General features: G+C 39.6%; 1 protein-coding gene across 1 annotated transcript in view; it reads right to left on the reverse strand.

Moving 5' to 3' along the window:
* Positions 1 to 564: 564 nt before the first annotated feature.
* The window catches only part of ADGRG7 (adhesion G protein-coupled receptor G7), a 29,256-nt gene continuing 7,744 nt past the window's right edge, over positions 565 to 22,076 (reverse strand). The window contains 14 exon segments of the mRNA XM_033086841.1: positions 565 to 693; positions 1,909 to 2,060; positions 3,020 to 3,186; positions 4,915 to 4,996; positions 6,447 to 6,811; positions 8,066 to 8,168; positions 11,237 to 11,317; positions 12,368 to 12,451; positions 14,470 to 14,626; positions 14,691 to 14,793; positions 15,096 to 15,187; positions 17,778 to 17,887; positions 18,667 to 18,750; positions 18,753 to 18,802. Of these exon segments, the coding sequence (XP_032942732.1) occupies positions 565 to 693; positions 1,909 to 2,060; positions 3,020 to 3,186; positions 4,915 to 4,996; positions 6,447 to 6,811; positions 8,066 to 8,168; positions 11,237 to 11,317; positions 12,368 to 12,451; positions 14,470 to 14,626; positions 14,691 to 14,793; positions 15,096 to 15,187; positions 17,778 to 17,887; positions 18,667 to 18,750; positions 18,753 to 18,802 (1,759 nt within the window).

Genomic DNA, 22,076 nt, shown 5'->3' on the forward strand with positions numbered 1-22,076 from the left:
GGACTTCTCAGGACTGATGAAACACTTCTGTGAAGACAGTCAGAAAGTCTTATGTGTAATGCACAGTGCATTTCTAACTGCTGCTTGTTGATACACCTTTGGTTTCTAATTAAATTGAATTTTTTTTTTGTGAAAGGGGGAGGAGAGCTGCAGTGCATTGGCCATGTCCAATGGCCTGGAATATACAAAGGGCATAAAGAGAGCAACTTCTCTGTGTCTGTACTGGATTATAGAGCTGTCACTAGCTCAGGTCCTTGCAAAGACCTTGGAATACCAGTAGCACCAAGAGGCCCTGGTACTGCCTGGCTGGTTTGCAGTCACATTGTCCTGCCAGCATGTGGTCCTGCTCCTGGCTCCTCATGGTCTCATTTATTTCCAGCTACCCGCAGCTGAAGAAGTATGTCCATCATTCGAGGTGCCTGTGAGAACTGCATGAGCAAACCATGGAAACACAGGATTGTATTTCACGTGTTTGCAGGTCTCTAGTTCCAGTTAGGGAAAGTAGACGAGGAAATGTTGTCTGAAAAAGTCTGGATTGATCCAAAAGTTTCCTGTGAATGTTTTTCAGGCTTTTAAAACCTTTAGTGTTTTTGAATGCAGATACAGTGGTATCTGAAAAACAGAAAACACATTGGAAACATTTTTCTTGAAGAGCGGTATTCTGAAAGTGAACAGAATACAAATCTGGAGTCCCTGTAGAGGAAATGAAAGTATGGGCTAAATATTTTGCTGTTAAAACCAGAAAATATTTGTCGATGTGACTTGATTTGAAAAACAACCATAACATTATTTTTAGCAACTGCTAACAATTATATGAATAACTTGAAATAAAAGAAGTACTACAATAAGATAACGATTCCATGTAGATTATTCCCAACTATAGGTGCCTCATTTGCACATTGTAACGGATTAGTTAGCATGTGACAGGAACCTGTCTCAGGATCATATTATTATTCTCATCTGGATAGGATGAAGACCTGGCTTAGGATGCCATAAGCATTAAATGTGGTGTGCCATATCAGCACTTCAGTCAGATTCACACAATGGGAATAAAGACTTTAACATTTCTAGACTGGTTTTCTATATTCTCATTTTAAGGATTAAACAGGAGAATCCTGAGTAAAAAAAAAAAAAAAAAAAAAAAATCCTCACGTTTTTAAATGAATGGATCTCTGTTTCGTATTCATGATTTCAGTTTTAAATCCTGGGCATAATCTGTCCAGCAGTGTGGTGTGATCACCTCAGGTTTTTTGCACAGAGTTTGCAGATCTGATTGTCACTGGTGTACAGGCACTCAGTTTTCAGTAGATCAAACTGACAACAAACTTAATGTTTGGGCATGGGTGGATTTGCACATATTTCCAATTAGCTGTTTTATAGAAAATAGCCAGGGGCATAATAATGAAGAATCCATTACTTCAAGTACTTTGTATGCCTTATATGAAGGGATGCATTTATAGGAGTACAAGGCCAAGAATCCAGCAGGGCTTTGGGGGGGAAAGAAGAGGCTGACACTTTCCTGAAGGCTTTTTTTCAGTATCACTGTGAAAGGCCTCAAGCCATGAAGCTCTTGTTACTTCCCTGGGACTCTTTCCAACAACTATTGCAGAGGAGCTTTCTCCTGCTATTCTTTCTGAAAATAGTTTAATATATGATTTGATATAAGAGAAGCCACTCAGACAGAAAAGTCCTTTCAGTGCTGACCTTGAAATAAAATCCCACCTTGATTTGTACAAGGGGAAAGTGTTTTATGTGTGACAGATCAGCATCCATTTCTGAAAAAAAAAATCTGAATCCCTATAACTACTTTCCAACAAGTTCCCACCCTATATCAAGCTATAGAACAAATAAGTCTGATTTTTGTTTTTAAATCTCAGGTTTTAGTCTCAGAATTGATAAATATTATACCTGGGTAGCATTCAAAATGCAAATCAGAAAGCTGAAAGCAAGACTTGTTTTTTCAGTGCTTATTAACATGAGGTAGCCAATCATTCAGGAAATTTTGAGCACTACACTATAGAGATAGTGCCAATATTTTTTTTTGATGAATCCTTTTTCTCCTAGAAGCACACACACAAAAAGTTTTTAAATCTTTCTCTATACCATTTAATATCTAAGTTTTAAACTTTCTATTTATTCTGGGCTATATTGCAAAAAGGTATTTTAAGGTGAATTGAGAAGATACACTTCCCTACATTTGTTTGATGTATCATTTGGAGAAATCCAGAAAAAGAAATTTAATCAAATTTATCAGACTAATCTGTGTTTGGAGTATGTACCTTGGATGCATCTGTTTTTAATTTAAAAAGGAAGGTTTACCAAGGCAATTGAAAATTAGCATGTTAGCTATTATAAGTTTTTTAGAATGCTTATAAATTCATCCAAATGCACTTGATTTTCAATATAAGAATTAGCTACCTGTGAAGTTTGAATATCCAGTTTCTCTCAAGCCTGAACAAACTCAAAGATAAGGTATTTTGTTTTCTCCAACCATGAAAATTGCACTTAAAGAAATAAAGAAATGGTAAAAAGTTTTGTCGAATGGATCAGTCCCATGGAATTAATAAAAATTAAAGCAACCCTTTTTTAACTAATATGGTGTATACAACCTGTGACAATACGTGGAGTGTTGATGTAAAACTGAGCAAGTAAATCTGCTTCAAGCTGCTCGAGGTCTAGCATGGTGTTTGGCTGTGCTGAGAGATCCATAATTCTCGGTTGGCTGGACCTGCTCTTCTCTCACTTTTAGGGATTTAAATTGGGAATAACTGTCATTGAAGACAAGTTGAGTGACACTGCAATCCAAAAAGGGGATGAAAGTCTGAATGTGTTCATTGATATGCACTTGAACAAAGTCTGACCCACTGTAATAAATTGAATACATTTTCTGCCTGCTCAAAGTATACATTTCTTTAAAATAAAACATTTTGCCAAAAATCCAAGCTTATGACAAGAAAATCTGAGCTGGTAACAACAGCCTGAGGAATACATTTGCTGAAAAATATGAGGAGTACTGTGCCATGTGACCTTATCAAATTAATCTTCTTCTGTATTACAGAGATACTGATCCTGATGAAGATCAAGATGTTAAACAGGAATATGAGTGCAACTGGCAAAAGAAATGACCACAATGTGGGCTTTTACACACTGAAATTCTGATTTTGGTCCAGAGCTGCAAGCCAGCAACTTTGGATATAAAGAGAGATCGTTTCAAAAGATAAGTTGCATTATTCAGAAAACCAAAACAAAACAATGTTCCACTTTCCATCCTGAAAGACCTTACAGTGCTTTCTAAATCTTGCCAACTTAGCTCTGAAAGGCAGCCATTCCTTGTGAAATGGGGGCTTTCAGTCATGCTTCTCTTTCTCTGGGGAATGCAAAATGATACATCAAACAAACTACACAGAGAAATAATAAGGTGCAGTATAACTAACCTGGTCACTGCATGCACGTTTATCTTTAGGATATATTTTACAGTAGAGAGTAATGGGGAAGACGTAATGGACAAAGGTTGAAGAAAGACAGGAACAACTTCAGAAGAACAAGGTTATCCTGTAACAACCTTTACTTCTTTTCTTTTGAATTTTCCAATAATCTCAGGTTAGAAGTCCATATGTCCTAAATGAGTATCACAACATAACCGCCATCTGTAAGAGGGCTTGTGTTTACATTTCCTGAGCAAGGCTGCCTTTCTTTTGTATAATCCACTACTGCCAAGGTACGTTGTCAGCCTGATAGCCTGCTTTGGTATGTGGGCTCCAGTGAATACCTATGCCAAAACCACTGGGCAAATAGGAATGTAGTTATTATGGCCGTATTTTAAATACATGTGAGGTATGTATATTTCAGTACATTAATCTAAATAATTTAATACTTTTAATGTAGGTACTGAAATGTAGTTATGCACTTAAGTGAAGGGGTGGAGTATCAGTTAGGCTGAGGGTGTCTGCAGTTTACATTTCAATTCACAGAGGGTTGCACAGTCTTGCAGAAGGATTCAAGGCAGATGTAGATCCAGTACCCTAGATCCTTAGTAAACGTGTTTCCTTCTAGTGAATATCTAGGTTGAGTGAAGAGTTGTCTTGGGTTACAATACAGAGAGTGATAAAAGGTATCTATTCTATCACCATCTGTTGAGAGTGGGGCAGTGATCCTTATCTCCACGGGAGATATTCTGCTAATGGGCCATCCATTGAAACCAGGCGGGGCATTGTTCTTTATCTTTTCACAACCCATCCTTCCTCCAAGGAGTCATTTTTTGCTAATGGCCCATTGAGTCCCACTGTGTGACTGATAAAATTACTGCATCCCATTGGAAGTTGCTCCAGCCAGGAGGAAGAGCCCAACATTTCTTACCAAGATAAAACAGAGCTTTTGGGACACTAAGGTAACCCCTTTCTCCACTGGACTCCCAGAGGGAAACTGGATTTCTCCACATCACCACTGGACCTCCGGAGGGAAACTGCACCTTCTACAGGAGCACTGCTCCAACTGAATCACATCTGTCACTGCAGCAGGATGCAGCCACCATTTAATGGGACTGCTACCAACACCCTGGCTGACTGATGGAGTGTCAGGTTGTACTCTGACTTTGTCAGGGTTTGGAGTTTGTTTCTTTGTAGTACTGTGTTTCTATTTTAATTTCCCTGGTAAAGAGCTGTTATTCCTAATTCTCATATCTTTGCCTGATAGCCCCTTGATTTCAAAATCATAATAATTTGGAGGGAGGGGGTTTACATTCTCCATTTCAAAGAGAAGTTCCTGCCTTTCTTAGCAGACACCTGTCCTCCAAACTAGGACAAGAGATTTATTTCTTTTGAGAATTTAGAAGTACAAAATAGTGTACCAACAATAAGTTTCAAATTGTATTAATAATAAACAATTGCAAAAGGCATGAGATAACAAGTGTTGTAAAGTTCTTCCTATCAGCAGTTTAGAGCTTTTTCTTCTCTGTCAGTAGCTGCAAGTGTTATTGCAACTACTATGGCAGGGATTCCTAATTAATAAAAGAGACTTTAGCGATTTATTGTTTGCACAGTAATAGTTTCTCATCTCCTAAGTTCCATAGATTTTTAAGATGTATGTTCATCTGCCTTGTACTTAGTTAAATGGGTTTTCTGTAGCCTAGACAAAAGGCAGGACTGAGGGTTCTGAGCACTGTTTCTCTGAGGATAACTCATGTTCATGACTTGCTGATTTTTGCCGTCAAAGAGCTTCAGCAGAGCTCCTGAGCAAGCACCAGTAGTGAAAGAGCAAGCTCCCTCCTGGGTGTAGTGGGCTCCCTTACCACAACTGTGCAACCCTACCTTTTGGTCAGCAGTGAAAAACTAATTTAGGAACATTTTGTACCAAACACCACTACATTTCATACCATATTGATGCAGAGTGTAACTTCTGCCCTGCAAGAAGCTTGGCTGTCAGGTTTACCTCCTCAATCCCTTTGCTTCACTTCATGTCTTCTGCATCTTCTGCCTACCAGCTCACACTAGACAGCACGTCTCATGGGGAGGAACCTCATACAAAACTTTTTATCCTGGTAATAAACATGGTCCTTAAAGTCTGTTCCTTCTGCATCCCTAAGAGAGACCTTCAATACTGCCAAGCATATGACTGTGCTCTCAAAAGAGATCCAAAAGCAGTGAGTCAGAATCATGCTGATTTGGACATGTGTAACTGGTCACAGGACACACAGAAGAACATAATGCTGTGCTGTCATTCAAATACATAAGGAGGAAGTACAGTGCCACGTAGCCAGGTTGTGTTTACTGAACTTTTTCTGGCTTGCATGTGCAGTCCAAATTCTAAATGTTTCTGAGGAATTGCCTCTACAAGTGCAAGACATAATAACAGAACAATAAGGATTGAAAACTGCTTGGTGGGTGCCATCAGAAATAATACTACACAAAAACTATTCCACACAACATGGAAAAGGTTGGTTTCCCTGTGCACTGTATTAGAAGAGTTTCTGGAGGCTGAGATTTTCACTTTACCTTGTCAGCATCTGCCTGAATTTTTCCATTTTCTGGGTAGTCTCCTTTCAGTTTGCAGTGTTGCTGCTAACTGCTGTGCTGACTTGAGAATGTGTTCTTTGCTTATTAATAAATAATATATAACGGATAATATCAGGCACTCATTGCTGAAAGATTTTTTACTTAGTTGCCAGAAGCAGATTGTTGGATGCTTGATTACTGTGAAAATTTCTCCTGCACCCAACAAGCCCATGCTGCTGTGCCAGTGACCAGGCTATCAGTGTTTTATCAGGACAATGAAAATAGGCTCAGGTTATACCGGTAATATGAGCAGCAACAGGAGGCTATTAAATCACGTGGCTCTAACCCAGAGACGCTGATTCTAATTGCTCTCTTCTGGTCTCCTATCTTTACAACTTGCCCTGAATATGTACTCTGTACTCTAAAAGTTACCGTGCAGACAACTTTAAGACTTACCCCATCCGATTACTGACATGGATATGGGGAAGTGTTCAGGCAGCAGCTTCATGGCTCTGAGCAGCAGTAAGTACAACAGTGCAGAACTGAGTGCTGACCACAGGAATGTTGCCAACAAGAAATAGTGCAGTAGGACAGGCACAGCTGTGCACCAGGAGTCTGTAGGAGGATCCACCATGCCAGAGGTGAGTAAGGTGGTACTGGGGGCATCATAAGGAAAACATTGCTGGTAGCATCTGGTGGTGTCATTACTGCACTTCATGGAAGTTTGGTTCACAATTCCGGAGATGAAGATGATGTTAAAAATGAGCATAGAAAATCAAAGACCCACTAACATCCACTTTGCAGATAAGTTTTGAGTTTCCAGTATTGGTAGAAATATGTTTAGGAGAAAAAAAGAAGAGAAAAATGAGAAAAATTGTCAAATATTTTCTCAATTTCATTTATACTAAAAGCAATCTAAAGAGGAGAAACTGTAATACAGACAGAAACCAGAACAATCACTTACTTGCAGAATTACACCAATGTTACTCTCAGACAGCTTAACAAATCTATCAGGTTTTTTTCTGACTTTGACTAGAACAGAGATTATCTAGCACCTTTTTATTTTTTCCCTTCAGCTCTTTTTGGAATCCTTTTCTTCAGTGTTAAGAAATGAGGTAGCATAAAACAAGTACTTCTAACCATTCTCCAAAGTGCAAGAGAATAATAAACCTACACTTCCAAACTTTGTCTTATCTCTGAATCACAGAATCACTTAATCCATAAATTTGGAAAAGATCTCCGAGATCACTGAGTCCCACCTATGACCAAACACCACCATGTCAACTAGACCATGGCACTGAGTGCCATGTCCAGTCTTTCCCTAAACACCTCCAGGGACAGTGACTCCACCACCTCTCTTGGCATTATATATAGTATATGTATGCATATGTATAAATGTGTATTTATATATAGAACATTATCATAAATAAATGCATTTAAAAGGAGAAGCTGGAAGCTCCTACAGTCTTTAAAATATGAACCTTTTAATGAATTGCCCCAAATTTGCATTAGTGCAAACAGGATGAGAAACATGCATTAATGTATTATAACTACAGCTCTGCTGGCACGACTTAGCTCGTTGCTCACAGGGTAATCACAGGACACCATTAGTCACAGGCATGTCCATCAAGAAAATTTGCTGCAATTGTGTTTGTATTAAATCATTCACAATGAAACAGCACAAGCAGCTACTGCCTAGAAAAAGATAACTGTTTATACATTGTAATAGCAGGGTGTGGGGAGAGGTCGTGCTGGTGGTGACACATTTTTAAAACCTAGTGACACATTTCTTAAACCTAGTATTGAGATAGTGAACTGAAAAACTCCATATGTAACACAGACCTGTGTAGCAATAATATCTCTCTGGTTCTGTGCTGGCCAGGGTAGTAACAGAGGTGTCACCTAGTCCCAAGCCATGCTGTGTGATTTAGCTATTTTTGAAAATATTATTTGCTAATCGATAATATTGCAATAGGTCCTAAACTGGCTGCTTTTAATTGTTTCCCTCAAATTACATACAGAACAAAATATTGTGACATTATAAAATACTTGCAGTTTAACATGTTCCCTCTTACCTAGTGAGTATTTTGAACAAAATACTAATGACCAGACCAGCCATGGACAATCCAACACCAATATAAGAAGTACAATCCAAGGCTTTGCATATTTCTATTTTATCTGAAATGCCCAGAAAACCAATTGTATCAGTTATATGAGATGAGAAGAGATAAATTTCTTTTTAAAGTATCTGTTTCTGGTTACACATAGAAACAAGAATGTTTTGTACAGTTATAGTTATTGCTAGACACTGCCAGAATTTTCAGATCCCACAGAATTTTTCTGGACCTCAAAATTAGAGAAGCTTGTGAAAAACACCAAAAAGAGATCTAACAATACCAATCAAATACTATTCGTAATAATATGCAAGGTGACATAGACTTAACAAAGCAGCTTTTAACTTTTCATACTGGTAAGAATTCTGAATTTGACTTCTATGTCTAGGATAAGATATTACAAATAATTGTAAATTGAAACCAGTCTATGTTTGTATAGTGACAATAAAGCAGCAAGTACATGTAAATGTATTCAATGGAACAGAAAATGCTGTTGCATTTGCATAAACATATGATAATCTTATTTAGAATACAGTCACTTCGTGCAAAAAAGACAGGCATAACATAAAGGGAAATATGGAAACAATAGTACAAATATGGAAATATTGATCTGTGAAGACAGTAAAGATGAGCTCTGAAGTGCTGGCATGCTGAAGCTAGTGACCACAGATATGTGGTTTTATCCAGGGTGTGTTTTATTTAGAAAAGCTGAAATAAATACTGAAAGAATAACAAACATCAGAAACGGGTAGTCATTCCTAAATAGTCTTGTTAGTAAAAGAGGGCAATGTATAAAGCTTTATGGTTGAAAGCTTAATATTTACAGAGCAAGTGCTTTTATAAACATATAAGTAAAGGGAGTAGTTAATGCTAAATCCTCAGAGTTATTTACCCAGCACAAGGCAGTGCCACAGCTAGCCCAGATTCCAGGCAACTCTTCTGTTCATCTGGGGACATTTCAGCCTATAGACAAACCCTCATTTAACCACCTGCTGCAGCAGTGGAGGTGCAGAACTGGAGGCTCCAGCAGCTGAGCAAGAGGAATGAATTGCTAAGGAGCTGCACAAGCAGATGGGCACAGCCACAAGTCGTGTCAGAGGAAGCCAGAACTTGCCAATTCATTTGGCTATTCAGCAGCTTGGGCAGAACTTGCCCAATCTGCCAGATCTGCCACAGGGCAGAAACAAGTACACAGGGACACTTTAAACTCCTGTGTGTTCCAGCTTGAGTGCACCAATGCCCTTATAGTGCCATGCTGGTCTTAGAGTTAGAACAACCAACCAAAATAAAAATTAACTCCAGACTCTTCCCATTCATGAAAGGACAATGCCCTATGATCGGATCAGCAAAATTAGTGGTGTGATTGCACCTGCATCATTTATAGTGATAGAGTCATGATTACACAGCTGAAGTTCAGATGTGTCCTACTAGGGACTGGGATTGCAAGGAGAGTAAATGGCTACAGAAACTTAGAGATAGGCACCAGTGAACAGTGTGAACTGACAGTGATTTGATTTTGAAAGGGGAGCTGACAGCTACTGAGGGATATATGGATTTCCAGTTTACCTTTATGAATGATGCCAATAACAGCATAATTTGGCATTTCAAACTTACTTTATGTGCCTTTCTTAGTCAAGAATGTCAATGAAATTGCCAATTCCTGTGTATTATTCAGATGATTAGAATTCAGGCTCCCACTGACTAAGCATTAAACAACTCCCAGTTGAGTTACGTGTAAGCCAAACAACAGCTTTCAGTTTTTGGTAGCACTGCCAAAAACAGAGCTGAATCCACACTGGAGCAGGAAGCAAACAATGATAAATGAAGTGACCCCTCCCTCCCTCCTGCAGCACAGTGGTGCTCGTGCATTCACGCATCAATTGACACGTACAGTAATTTCACAATTATAAGCTGCACCATTTTGACTAAAATTTTGGTCCAAACCCAAAGTGCGGCTTATAATCAGGTGCAGCTTATATATGGACAAAGAACGAAAAGTTGCTGTTTTAGTTTGGAGGACAGGTGTCTGCTGAGAAAGGCAGGAGCTTCTCTTTGAAATGGAGAATGCAAACCCCCTCCCTCCAAATTATTATAATTTTGAAATCAAGGGGCTTTCAGGCAAAAATATGGGAATTAGGAATAACAGTTCTTTACTAGGGAAATTAAAATAGAAATACAGTACTACAAAGAAACAAACTCCAAACCCTGACAAAGTCAGAGTACAACCTCACAACCTGTCAGGCAGGGTGTTGGTAGCAGTCCCATTAAATGGTGGCTGCATCCTCCTGCAGTGACAGATGTGATTCAGTTGGAGCAGTGCTCCTGCAGAAGGTGCAGTTTCCCTCCAGAGGTCCAGTGATGATGTGGAGAAATCCAGTTTTCCTCTGGAGTCCAGTGGAGAAAGGGGGTCCCTTAGTGTCCCAAAACCTCTGTTTTGGGCTCTTCCTCCTGGCTGGAGCAACTTCCAGTGGGATGCAGTAATTTTATCAGTCACACAGTGGGACTCAATAGGACATTAGCAAAAAATGACTCGCTGGAGGAGGGAAGGGTTGTGAAAAGATAAAGAACAATGCCTTGCCTGGTTTCAATGGATGGCCCATTAGCAGAATATCTCCCATGGAGATAAGGATCACTGCCCCCACCCTCAACAGATGGTGATAGAATAGATACCTTTTATCACACTCTGTATTGTAACCCAAGACAGTTGCTGACACCCGGACGTGCCGCTTATAATCAGGTGCGGCTTATTATCGTGAAATTACTGTAGTCATTTTCAAACATACTTCTGCAGAGTACAGCAATTAGAACTGCTTTTAATGAGCAACAAGCAGCTTGGAGTGCAAATAAGAAGTGAACACAACCATTCACGGTATTAGGTAGTTCAGTTAATAATTATGAATAAAAATAGGAGTAAAAAAGTTTGTATCAGTAATTTCCTTAGAAATGGCACATTACCTGGATCGCTTAGCTTTATGGTTCCATGATGGTGGTTACTGATCTGTCATATGTGTGTGTTTGAGCTTATAAACTATGTCAAATGTTGTAAGAAGAAGCCAACTACTGTTTTCTGGAGAAACTATGCCAAATACATATTATCTAAAAATTCAGGGAGTTCGGCAAATGGGCACTCACATAAGAGCATTGTGTGCAAGAAAGCAGTAACATCTGGAATCAGTTCCTGGTGAAGGATGTCGAAGCACACAATGGTTTTATCTGGAAATAGGAGTTAAAAGATAGCATGAAAAATGAACATTCCCCACACTAATATGTGTATTGTGCTATACTAGTCATGTTGACTTTTTCTTGTTTTCCAAAATTTTGGTAGTCTTCTGGAGAAAAAGACTGTAAGCTTTATTTTTGTCTCTGGTGGTTGTTTTACCAGGACCTGAGACTTCAGATACCGATCAGCAGACTCTCAGCAGCTTACATTTAGCCAGCAAAGACCGCAGGCCTGTGTTCCACAAGAATGACGTATTCCATAAGAATTTTATTTCATGCGAAGGGTGGTCGAGCAGGATCCCCAGAGACAGAGGGAAGACAGTCATATTTATGGGTTCAAGGGGGATTCAAAATACAACCAATAGAAAGTTACACAAAGGACAGCATCCAATCTAAGTCAAAAGTTCTGAAGGTGAACTGAGCAATTATACAAACTAATTTCTAACCAATTATCTCCCAAGGTGTTAGGAGAGTGACCAAATTCTTAAGCAATTTGGCTCAGCCTTGGTATCTAGGAGACCTTATCTATTAAACTACATGCCAGGGGCCCAAAGCAGACAATATGGGGGGAATTGTATCATCCACAAAAGGCTGTCCTCCATAGGCCTGTTTTACATTCTGGATATAGGACTAATGCACCCTAGGACAAATCCACACTGGTGTTCCTATAACATTTTATGGAATACACTTTTGCTCACAAGTGTCCTAGTTTGGAGGCACAGAGTCAGCAATATCAGCTGTTACATACAGAAGTTGAAGAACATTTTCTGTGCCACTCAATTTAAATACGCTTCACTTACGTCACCGATACATCCCAAAAACTCTGTCAATTGCTTATTGCCAAAAATCAAAGCAAAAAAACCGCAACCCTTCTCTGCTGGAGTCTCTTTCCCTAAGTCCTGGAGAGTGTAGTAGGGCCAGGGCAGCCTCTGGCTCAATACTGGCCATGGTGTTTCTTACGTTGAGACTGAAGGCTATTTCAACACTACTCACTACTCCACCATCAGTGTTGCCAGAAATGATGCATTTTTGTCTCCCTCAAACTGTGGAGACTCCGATAAACCCTGGACTGGAAGAATTTGTCGTTTTGGTACATGACAAATTCATCTCTGCCACTGTCTGTGGAACCCTTGCAAAGCAAAGAGAAAAGTATAGACAGCAGATATCAGAGAAGCTGGTGCTTTTGGAGAAGCCTGTACTATGCTCATGCACACATTTAGCATTTATAGATTTTTGTTTAGATTTTTTTTTTAAATCCTATAAGTAGTTGAGAAAACCTGCTCTTCTCATGAATGTCAAGAGACATCTTCAGTTTTTGCTCAGCTGGAATGTGAAAATAACTATTATACTTCTCTTAATATCATTTCTGCATGAAAATACTGGTAAATGAGGAAAATAATATCCTAAATCTTAGTATATGCACACAGTCCAAATGACCAGACTTTTAACAACACTAAAAAAGAAATAGTCACACCAGGGACATTTACAGTTAGTGCAAAGTCAGAAGATAAGAGACTGCCTGGCTTTTTGCCTCCAGATCCCACTTTTTGAGTGTGGTTTTTGGGTTTTTTTGCACACTTCTACCAAATTAGAGTTAATTTATGTGATTTAAATCACTCATCTTCATTGTAGCTTAAGTGAAGAAGAAAAATCCTGGATTATAAACAGATTTTGTTACTGATGCATAAACTTATGAGATAAGATCAAGAGAGACTGATTTGATCTCTGTTTGATCTGATCATCAGGTGAGACTAATGTTACTGTGTATCTACAAAATATCACACATGTGCACTTAATACTGAAGAAATCTGTTGGGATTTTTTAAAAGAGAAAAAGAGAGATTCGATATCTATCTGTTTTGAGGGGAGTGTTATATTATACTGGCATTATGATAAAGGCTTTAATTACATGATCACACTGTTTTTCCACAGTATTGTTGTCTGAAACAGTGAACAGGAATGGTAGTGACCAGTTAATGAGTTATTCATTGATTTTTATTGTCAGCTCTGAGTTACTTGGTTTATCTCTTCACATCTTCTAGCCCTGGTGAGAGGACTGAATTATTCATTTTCCTATGGGCTTGTATTTGACTGATGTTCACCATCATGATGTCTTCACCTTTGTTATACTGTTGTGGTGTCTCAGTGTTACTGACGCTACATTGAGAGACTGAGGACTGGTGCCTGCTGGTTTCAGGTGCCCAGTGTGAAACTCTTGTGATGTCACAGAAATGCACGTTTGAAGCTCAGCTCTCCCCCACCCACCAGCTTCTGAAGCAATTGAAGCAGAGGAACTATAATATTTTTCTTGGTTTTTTTTTCCTCCTGGTCTATACCAATTTATCCTCCAAGCACTGCAGAATGTAAGTAATGGACATCTGGAAAAATCCCAAGTGAGTAATCCAATTTGCAGGTGTTAGGATGTGGATGTCCTGGCTGACACCTGACAGTAGTAGTAATTTCAGCTGAAATGGTTGATATCTTCAGATTTCAGGCAAAGTAAGTATGTACAGTAATTTCTCGAGTATAAGGCGTACTGGAGTATAACCCGCACTTCCGGGTGTCAGAAATTTTTCATACTTTGTCCATATATAAGGCGCACCGGTGTATAAGCCGCACTTCCATTTGCAGCGAAGATGCTTGCACACAAAGTAACCAATTTGTAACAATCACGCAATCGTGAGAAGCAGGTGCTCAATTCGCGAGCTCGGCTCAGCCCATGACTCGCACTTCCGGGTTGGGAAATTTCAGAACTTTATCCATATATTGGATGCTCTGAAGTATAAGCTGCACTTCTGGGTTGGGATCAAAATTTTAGTCAGAAGGGTGCGGCTTATACGCATGAAATCACTGTACTTGTTCTTGATCTTGATGTTTGTAGAATTATGGTCAAAGATTCAATACACCCTCAATTTTAAAAAACAAAATAATTGAAAAAGTCACAAACACCGAAAGTATTCCAGCCATTACATGTAAGTTTGCATTTTTCTATAAATAAGATTAGCCAGCTCATTTAAGGTTTGCATTTCCTGCACCAGGTATCAGCATGGTAAAAACCAACCAGCTAAGCGTTTTCTTCCCCAAAAGAGATTTTCTGTGAATATTCATTAAAAATTTTCCCACCTGCAATTTTCAAAAGAAGAAAGGTCTTACTTAAAATGTTGAACAGTATCCGAACTTCAGTACTGAGGTCACCAATAAGCCCAGGAATACTTTCCTGTATTTCTAGTTTTGTTGACTGAAACTTTCCCAACACTGTATCTGCAACAATTAGCAGTATATGAGTTAGGATTTATGGTTCATACTGCTGTTCATTCTCTCTAAGTAAATCCAACAACACACTGTACTTACTTCTCTGTGCCAAATACAGAATCATAGGAGGAGCTTAAATTTAGTGGAGCACACTGGATTGCAACATTGGGCTATGAGATGTTACCAATCAAAGAAAATTCCTCCATTGCTTTTGTGAGGCTGCATCAAAATAATGAATGGGATAAAAGTTATCACTATTTGTTATTATACAGCTACAGGTTCCATTTCTGAGCTTCCTCACTGATTTGGTTCTCCAGTGGGAAGTGCTCCTCATTTCCTATCCCCATATTTTCTCTAAAGCAGAAGGATCCAGCAATGTTCATATTGGTGTAAATTGGAAATTACACATTGGAGCTGCATGCCAAAAATATTTTGACTTGTTCATGAACTGCTTTCATCCTGAAACAGAATGGAAAATGCTGTTGACTACATCTAAAGAAAATGGCAAAAGCTAAAGTTACCTGGTTGTTGCATTGACAAGATTATTGTGGATGAATTCTGTTTTGTTGGCATCCAAGAGTTGACTCACTGTAGCCATTACTGCCACAGGTGCCTGAGACAAGCAGGAAAAAAAGGCAATAATCAAATGCAATTGAATAAATCACCCCATGTGCTACACACTGAATAGGCAAAGTAAGAAAACTTAACAAGCATTGCTTGAAAGAATACAACAGGGTAAAAAAGAAAGCCATTCAAGACAGCAAAAACTTTGTGCCAATGGGTTCATAATGTCACACATTTATCAATCTAGTTAGCTCAGGATTTGAGTGCTACTTGCAATAACTGACACCTTCCTGGAGCTCACAGTTTCAACCTGTGAGGAAAATGTCATTCAACAGAAACAAAAAGTCAAAAGGAAAATAGAATCACCACTTCATAACATTCTCACATTTAAAAAAAAAATCAAGTAATAAAATAAAAATAAAAATATACAAGTAATTTTCCATATAAAATTTTTGTGTCAATGTCAAGTATGTGGTGTTTCCAAATTTTCCCCGGAGACTGTTTTCATGAATTCCTGGAGTATCTTGGGTTGGAAGGAAGACTTGGAGATCCCCTAGCCCAACAGGGGCTGAAGACAGGCTACTCAGGGAATCACTTTGAACATCCACAGCCTCTCTTGGAAAACTGCTCATGTTTGAAGAGTTTTAAGGGGAAAAGTAATTACTTGTCTAACTGGAATTACCCAAATTTCCACTTGACTCTGTGGGCACTCATCCTAAAACTGCACACCTTGAAGAACAGCCTCGCTCTATTGCTCTCCACACCTTTCCATGAAGTAGCAGCAGGACCTCTACTTTGTCTTGAGGTCACTGAGTTCTGAGTCTATAAATTTCTGTGCACCTTTCATTGTTCCTTAAATAACCACAACAGAATTTTTTGAAAGGCCATCAGAGGAACTTGAGAAATGTCCTCTGAAACAATCATGCCTCTCAACACAGGGCTTATAACCTGCATTGAGGATATTATCCTCACTTCAGTACATTATACAGAGTGTCAGCTTGGAATAAATATAAAAGTTTAAAAAAAAATTCTACTGCTGGGGCTACTAATAAGAATTGCTGTAAGCACTGGTTGGATCCAGTTTGAGTTAACACTGAATGGAGATTAAATGTCTGTAGCATGTTAAAAATCTAAACACAAAACAAAGTTGAAGCATCTAGCTATACCTTCATATGATATATGACATATATGACTAGATGACAGTAAGAGATGGAAAATCTGCCAGTCATCAGGTCAAGTCATCTCTTTGTTAATCCTGTCAATGAATAACTCTACTGAATTGCTTCAATAACTGAATTGTTCTCAAATTATTTATGTTGGGAGGCTACCAAAATCAAGATTAATTAGGTCATGCAGCTTTGAAGCATAGACAAAGCTCGGAATGATAGGTAAGAAAAGTGAATGTGTTGCATAGGGAGGAAGGAAATTCACATTTATGTTTACTGGGGATTATATTATTGACTTGAAAACATCTGCATATGCGTGATGGACCAACAGTACATCACGAATGCCTGTGTTCACTGTTCTTGCTTCTGACTTCTAGCATGATCTTGGATTCAAAGTAAATATTTCTTTTTAAAAGTAATCAAATCCTTTAAACCTGGACTCTGGATCACTAGCATGAACACCTCCTGCTCCCATTCCCCAGCTCCCCGAGTGCCCCTCAGCTCACTAGATGGCAGCTCGACATCACAGCTCCCAACAAACCCACGCATTACTGACAGTAGCAGAAAAACCATATGTCACACCTTACTGGCACTAGAAATAGCTACTTATAATGTTATACATTACTTTGAACCATTTAGTGCAAGTTATGGACTGGAAAAATCTAATATTGAGCTCAAGGGTTCCTCAGGAAAGGATCGAAGGAGGTGAAGCATTGGATTGAAGGTACAGTAGTCAAGCAAAAATGCGTGAGGAAAGGACTTATTTAATGGGACTGTACCTGGTGTATTTTTTTTTCTTTTTTCTATTTTTCGGTTGGGACTAGTGATAAAGAAATGAAACACAGAAGCAGCAGGAGGGAAGCAGTCACTGTAATGTGCTTAGTCATGTTCAGCTCTCCATTTTGCAAATACAGCAGGGCTAAGCCTTAGAGCTAGACTTAGGGAGCTATGGATTTTATGGATTTTTTTAGTATGGTATTCATACAAGAGAGTTTGAATTTGGATTCTTGATGGACAGAAATGTTGACAGAATGGAAAAGCTTCATTCTTTATCTTTCTGAACATATTGGTGTCATCACACTCATGCCAGTCTTCTCCAGTTCCCTTGCACGTTCTCACTGGTTTAGTACCCCAGGTCAGCATCACCTCTGCTCAGAGGCATTAGCTGTGAACTAGGAACCTGACTGAGGAAATTGCAGGTCAGTTAAGAGATATGAAATGGGATATGCTGTGTTCAGGCAAACCCAAGCAAAATAAAATTATCACCATTGGTAATTCAGGCCATCTGCAAAGCAGACAGGTGTCAAGAATGCCATTGGAAAAGGCTTATGCTCATTTATTTTGCTTTCTGCAAAGTTCTAAGGAACATGAGATATACCTTCTGCCCCAATTTTCTATTCCCACTCCCTGCTTTGTTTTTTCCCAGGACAATGCAGAATCTCAGAAACTGTTTAAATAGTAATTTAAGGTTACCTGTGATGTTAAGGAGTCCAGATTTTCATTACAATTAAGAATTTGGGGAGGCTTTAAAGTAGGAATTTTCCTTTCTCCGGAGCACATCCAGATTCCTATTGAGGCATTACCTTTAATTTTGTAAAAGCAGAAAGATATGCATTTAGTGTAGGAGTTCTCACACATTCATGTGACCTAACTGGGAGTTAAAACTGTTCTGTGGGTGTGATACCCTTTCCAGTGTTATTTTGTGTTTGTTTGTAAAATTTTGTCTTTCAGTGTTACAAATGACCCTCAATTATTTAACTACTTATTGTTCTTTTTAGAACATGTGGCTTACATTCACATGCCCAGTCCTGTCAGAGGGGCTGACATTCTTTATGTCAAAGTCAGACAGGCTTTAGTTATGCTAGAGCTGCAGAAATACATCTTTTAATTGGGAGGTACTGGCATCAGCTCTGAGCTGTCAGAAAGACTTTTTACCCTGTCCTGAAAAGCAGAGTTTTTATGAAAAGAATGCAAAGGACATGTGGAGCAGTCGTGCAGCACGTACTCCTCTACAAGGTCTCTGAAAGCTGAGACTGTTCATGGAACTGCAGTTGATGGAAAGCACCCTGAATCCTAATGCTAAATAGTAGGATCTAAACAGATTGTTTTTCTTTTAAAAGGCTGTTCAGGACCCTTGACTCTCCTCCCAGCCCCAGACAGGCACAGATCCGTCTCAGCATGAGTACCTGAAATTCTCTGCATTTGGGTTAGAAAGCTTTGCAGAAAAGTTGTGCTCCTGCTGCCTGAGCTACAGACTTCTGGCTTCAAACACAGACCTCTCATCTGATCAAATAATCCAACATCTTTCACAAACCTTACATTTACTTTTGGGAAATGGGAGCAAAAGGAAAGAAATACATACCATTTACTGTATCGGGTGCACATTCCTTTTGGGAGTGGTCATATTTACCCACTATAATCTCTTTAAAAGGAAGGTTTTTATATTGCTTTCTGAAATGTTCACTGTTTCTGTACTGTAGTCACAAAAATTAACTGAACTGAAAGAAAAAAATAATATATTTCCAGATGAAATATTTTTGCATAAGGATCAGTTTTCAAAAATGAAATAGTACTGAGACAATAGAAGCTCATTGAATCTTTTGCCTTAAATGAAATAAAAGCAGTTAGGTAAATCTTGTCTAAACCCAAGCTTCTAAGCTGCCACAAGCGATATTTTTTAAGTCAGTGAAGCCTTAAAAGCCTGTAGTTTTTGATCTTTTCTATTTTCACTGTTTCAGACCTAGAAAATTTGTAAAATATTATAAAGCCTCATCAGGCAGAAATCAGACTTGGTAACCTAATGCCACAGAATACAGCAGGGGACAAAAGCACACACTTTTGAACAATTAATGGAGAACAGTCCTTAGGTGACTCTAAACCATGATGTTGTGAGTGAGCTGTTGATGAATTGGTTGTTGTTTGTGTATGTTTACCCAGTTAAATGTAATTGTTGTTAATATCTACCATATGCTGCCAATGTTTTGGTCCCCAATTGTCTCACCTACATGCCCTTTCCCTTCCGTCAGGTAATGCCTCTGCTGCTCCCCTAAAATGGCACTTGTGAGGAGGGTGACGTTATCGAGCCGTACGCCAATGAAAGGAGTGCAAAGAACACTGGGACACTATTTGGTGCTAAAAACCCCTTAAAAGAACAAGCCCAGAATAGCATCTGGAACTGAAAATAGCATTCCCAGGTTGGGAAAACAGCACAGAACATGAATTTATCATCTTGAGCTGCTTTGTTCCATCACTATGACCTGAAGAGCACCCTATCAACGTGACCTCCCCCTTGACTACAAGCCAGAACAGTCTTCCTATGGACCCCGTGAGGACGGAAGGCCCAGCTCTGCCTTAGGACAAAACTGCACTCCTCCTCCTTCATGTCGTCCAAAGGGAACAGCAGAGGTGTGTGCAGCCCTTCGGGTTCCCCACCCAAAGCTGACCTCTAATAAAGGCCTTACAAAGGAGCAGGTCTCCTGGCCCGTTGGTAACAATGATGGGTTGGTTTTGGCTGTCTGCTGGACGGGGACAGGCTGATCACCCCAGACCCTGCAGCTGATACTGGCTACATCTAAAGGCAGCATGGTGAGCCCAGTGAACCCAGGCCTGACCCCAAAGAGCAGCCTATTAGATTCTCATGTATCTTACTGCTGTAATTTAACACAAATTCACCTCACAAAGCTGCAAACACTTGGAAAAAATATTGCAGCACAGAGGCAGAAAAATTTTGCTTCATCTTATGATTTGCAACATCCTGTTTTTGCTAACTTTTGCTAATTCAGATCACATTTCAGCTGACTTTGTCCCATTAACAGGACAGACTCAAAGCATATTTATGGTCAGGGTCCTGAGGGAGCTTAGGAAACCCGGAGTGTTGTCTGTGTTCTGGAACAGGCTTTCATGTGAAGTTACTTAACTTTCTGTAGATCTTGTTTCCTACAGGGTCTCAGTTTCCCATTATCCTTCCACACAAATTATTACCAATAAATAAGGATTCATGATGCTGCGAAGATGAACTCTGCCTTACAGCATCATACCTGAGCCTTGCTTGCCAGGACATGGTCAGCAGGACAAGGTGTCTCAAAAATCTGGTGGAAGGAACCTCTGGAGGGCATCCAGGCCAAACAGAGGCTCCACAATCTCACTGGGAGATGTGCTGCAGTAACGTGATACCTTCCTAAATGCAGCATTTTTCTTCATGCTCAATCTCAGCATCTTAAACTACACTCTATGACTGCTGGGTCTTGCTTTACCCTCTGGTGTTACTGAGAAGGTTTGGGTTTGATGGTCTTTGCATCCCCCTCTCAGCTGGAGAGGAGACTGCTGCTAGCCCTGCCCTCAGTATCCTCTTCAGCACAATGAACAAGTTCAGCTCTTTTCCTGCATGTACAGAGCCCCTCATTGACCTCACTGCATCGTGTTGAACCCTCGCCAGCTTCCCTAAGCCTGGTTTACCTGTCTGGCAGGTGGCAAAACTAAGCTTGTATTTCCCAGTGGTGCATCATCAGGACCAGGAAGGGCAGGGTAAAAGTGTCCATCAATCTGTCTACCTCCACATAACACAGCTGCTCTTCCACCTTGTTTGCAGAGAACCACACACTGTTGGACTTGGCATCTACTGTCATTCCCAGGTAGTTTCCAGCAGGCCTGCTCGTCAGCCAGCAATTTCCTGCTCTGTCCCTGGCACAGAGATCGGCACTTATTCCTCCTGGACACTGTGAGGTTTCTGTTGGAATGATCTTCAGTTTTCTCAAGTTCTTCTGCATCAAAGCTCTGCCATTAACTGTGTCAGCAATGCCTCTGCCCACTCCAGGTTCAGTATTGTGAGCAGCCTTGCTGAGAGGACCTGCAGTGTCATGTCGTGGATGAAGCCACTGAAGGATTCTGCCCTATTATTGACCTGCAAGTGGCTCTACTTTTGCAATGTCCTGATCTAGTCACTGATTGCTACCCCTTGACCTTGGCTGCTGAGGTGATTTTCAGCCCAGCGAGTTGTTCATTCACCCAACCCTTGTGTCTTCACCTACCAAGAATGCTGAGGGACATAGTGTTGAAATCTATAAATTAAAGTGAATTATATCTTGTTACTCTTCTGTTGTCTACATACAGTTATTTCATATGGCAGTCAGATTGGTCCTGCATGTAAATCCACGCTGCTCCTGATGATCTTCTGGTCTCTCATATGCATGGAAACAGACTCCAAGAGGATATGTTCCAAAAAGCTTCCAGCACCTGAGGTAAGCCTGACTGGCTTATGGTTATATCCTCCTTGCCCTTCTTAAAGGTGACCATAATATGAACTATTTTCCAGTTCTTTGTGACCTCTCTTCATCATCACATGTGTCAGGAGTCCCACAGGGGCATCAGCCAGGTCCTTCAGCTGTCTTGAATGAATCCTCTCTAGACCCATGGATTTGAACAACTTTGTGATGATCCTGCCCTCCCTCAGAGGGATGAAGCCAAGAATAAGTTGCTATGAACACATATGCATTCATAGAAGCTTTATTTTTTTTCTTTTTAGTTATTCAGGTCTTAATCTGAAAGTGGTTTGGGCTGGTTTAGATGCTTATATTACTGGGTTTCCGACTTAGAAAAGAGAGTTCATCTGAAATAAAATTTTCCCACTGATGAAAATCTGAAATTATTCCAACTATTTTAATGTCATTAGGATCACTCCAGATTAAAACAAAATAAAACAAAATAAAACAAAATAAAACCAAGCCAAACAAAAAATGACCCAAACAGAACAAACCGCAAGAATACCAGTCCCTT

This window comes from Catharus ustulatus, chromosome 2, assembly GCF_009819885.2.
Source record: "Catharus ustulatus isolate bCatUst1 chromosome 2, bCatUst1.pri.v2, whole genome shotgun sequence".
NCBI classification, from domain to species: domain Eukaryota; kingdom Metazoa; phylum Chordata; class Aves; order Passeriformes; family Turdidae; genus Catharus; species Catharus ustulatus.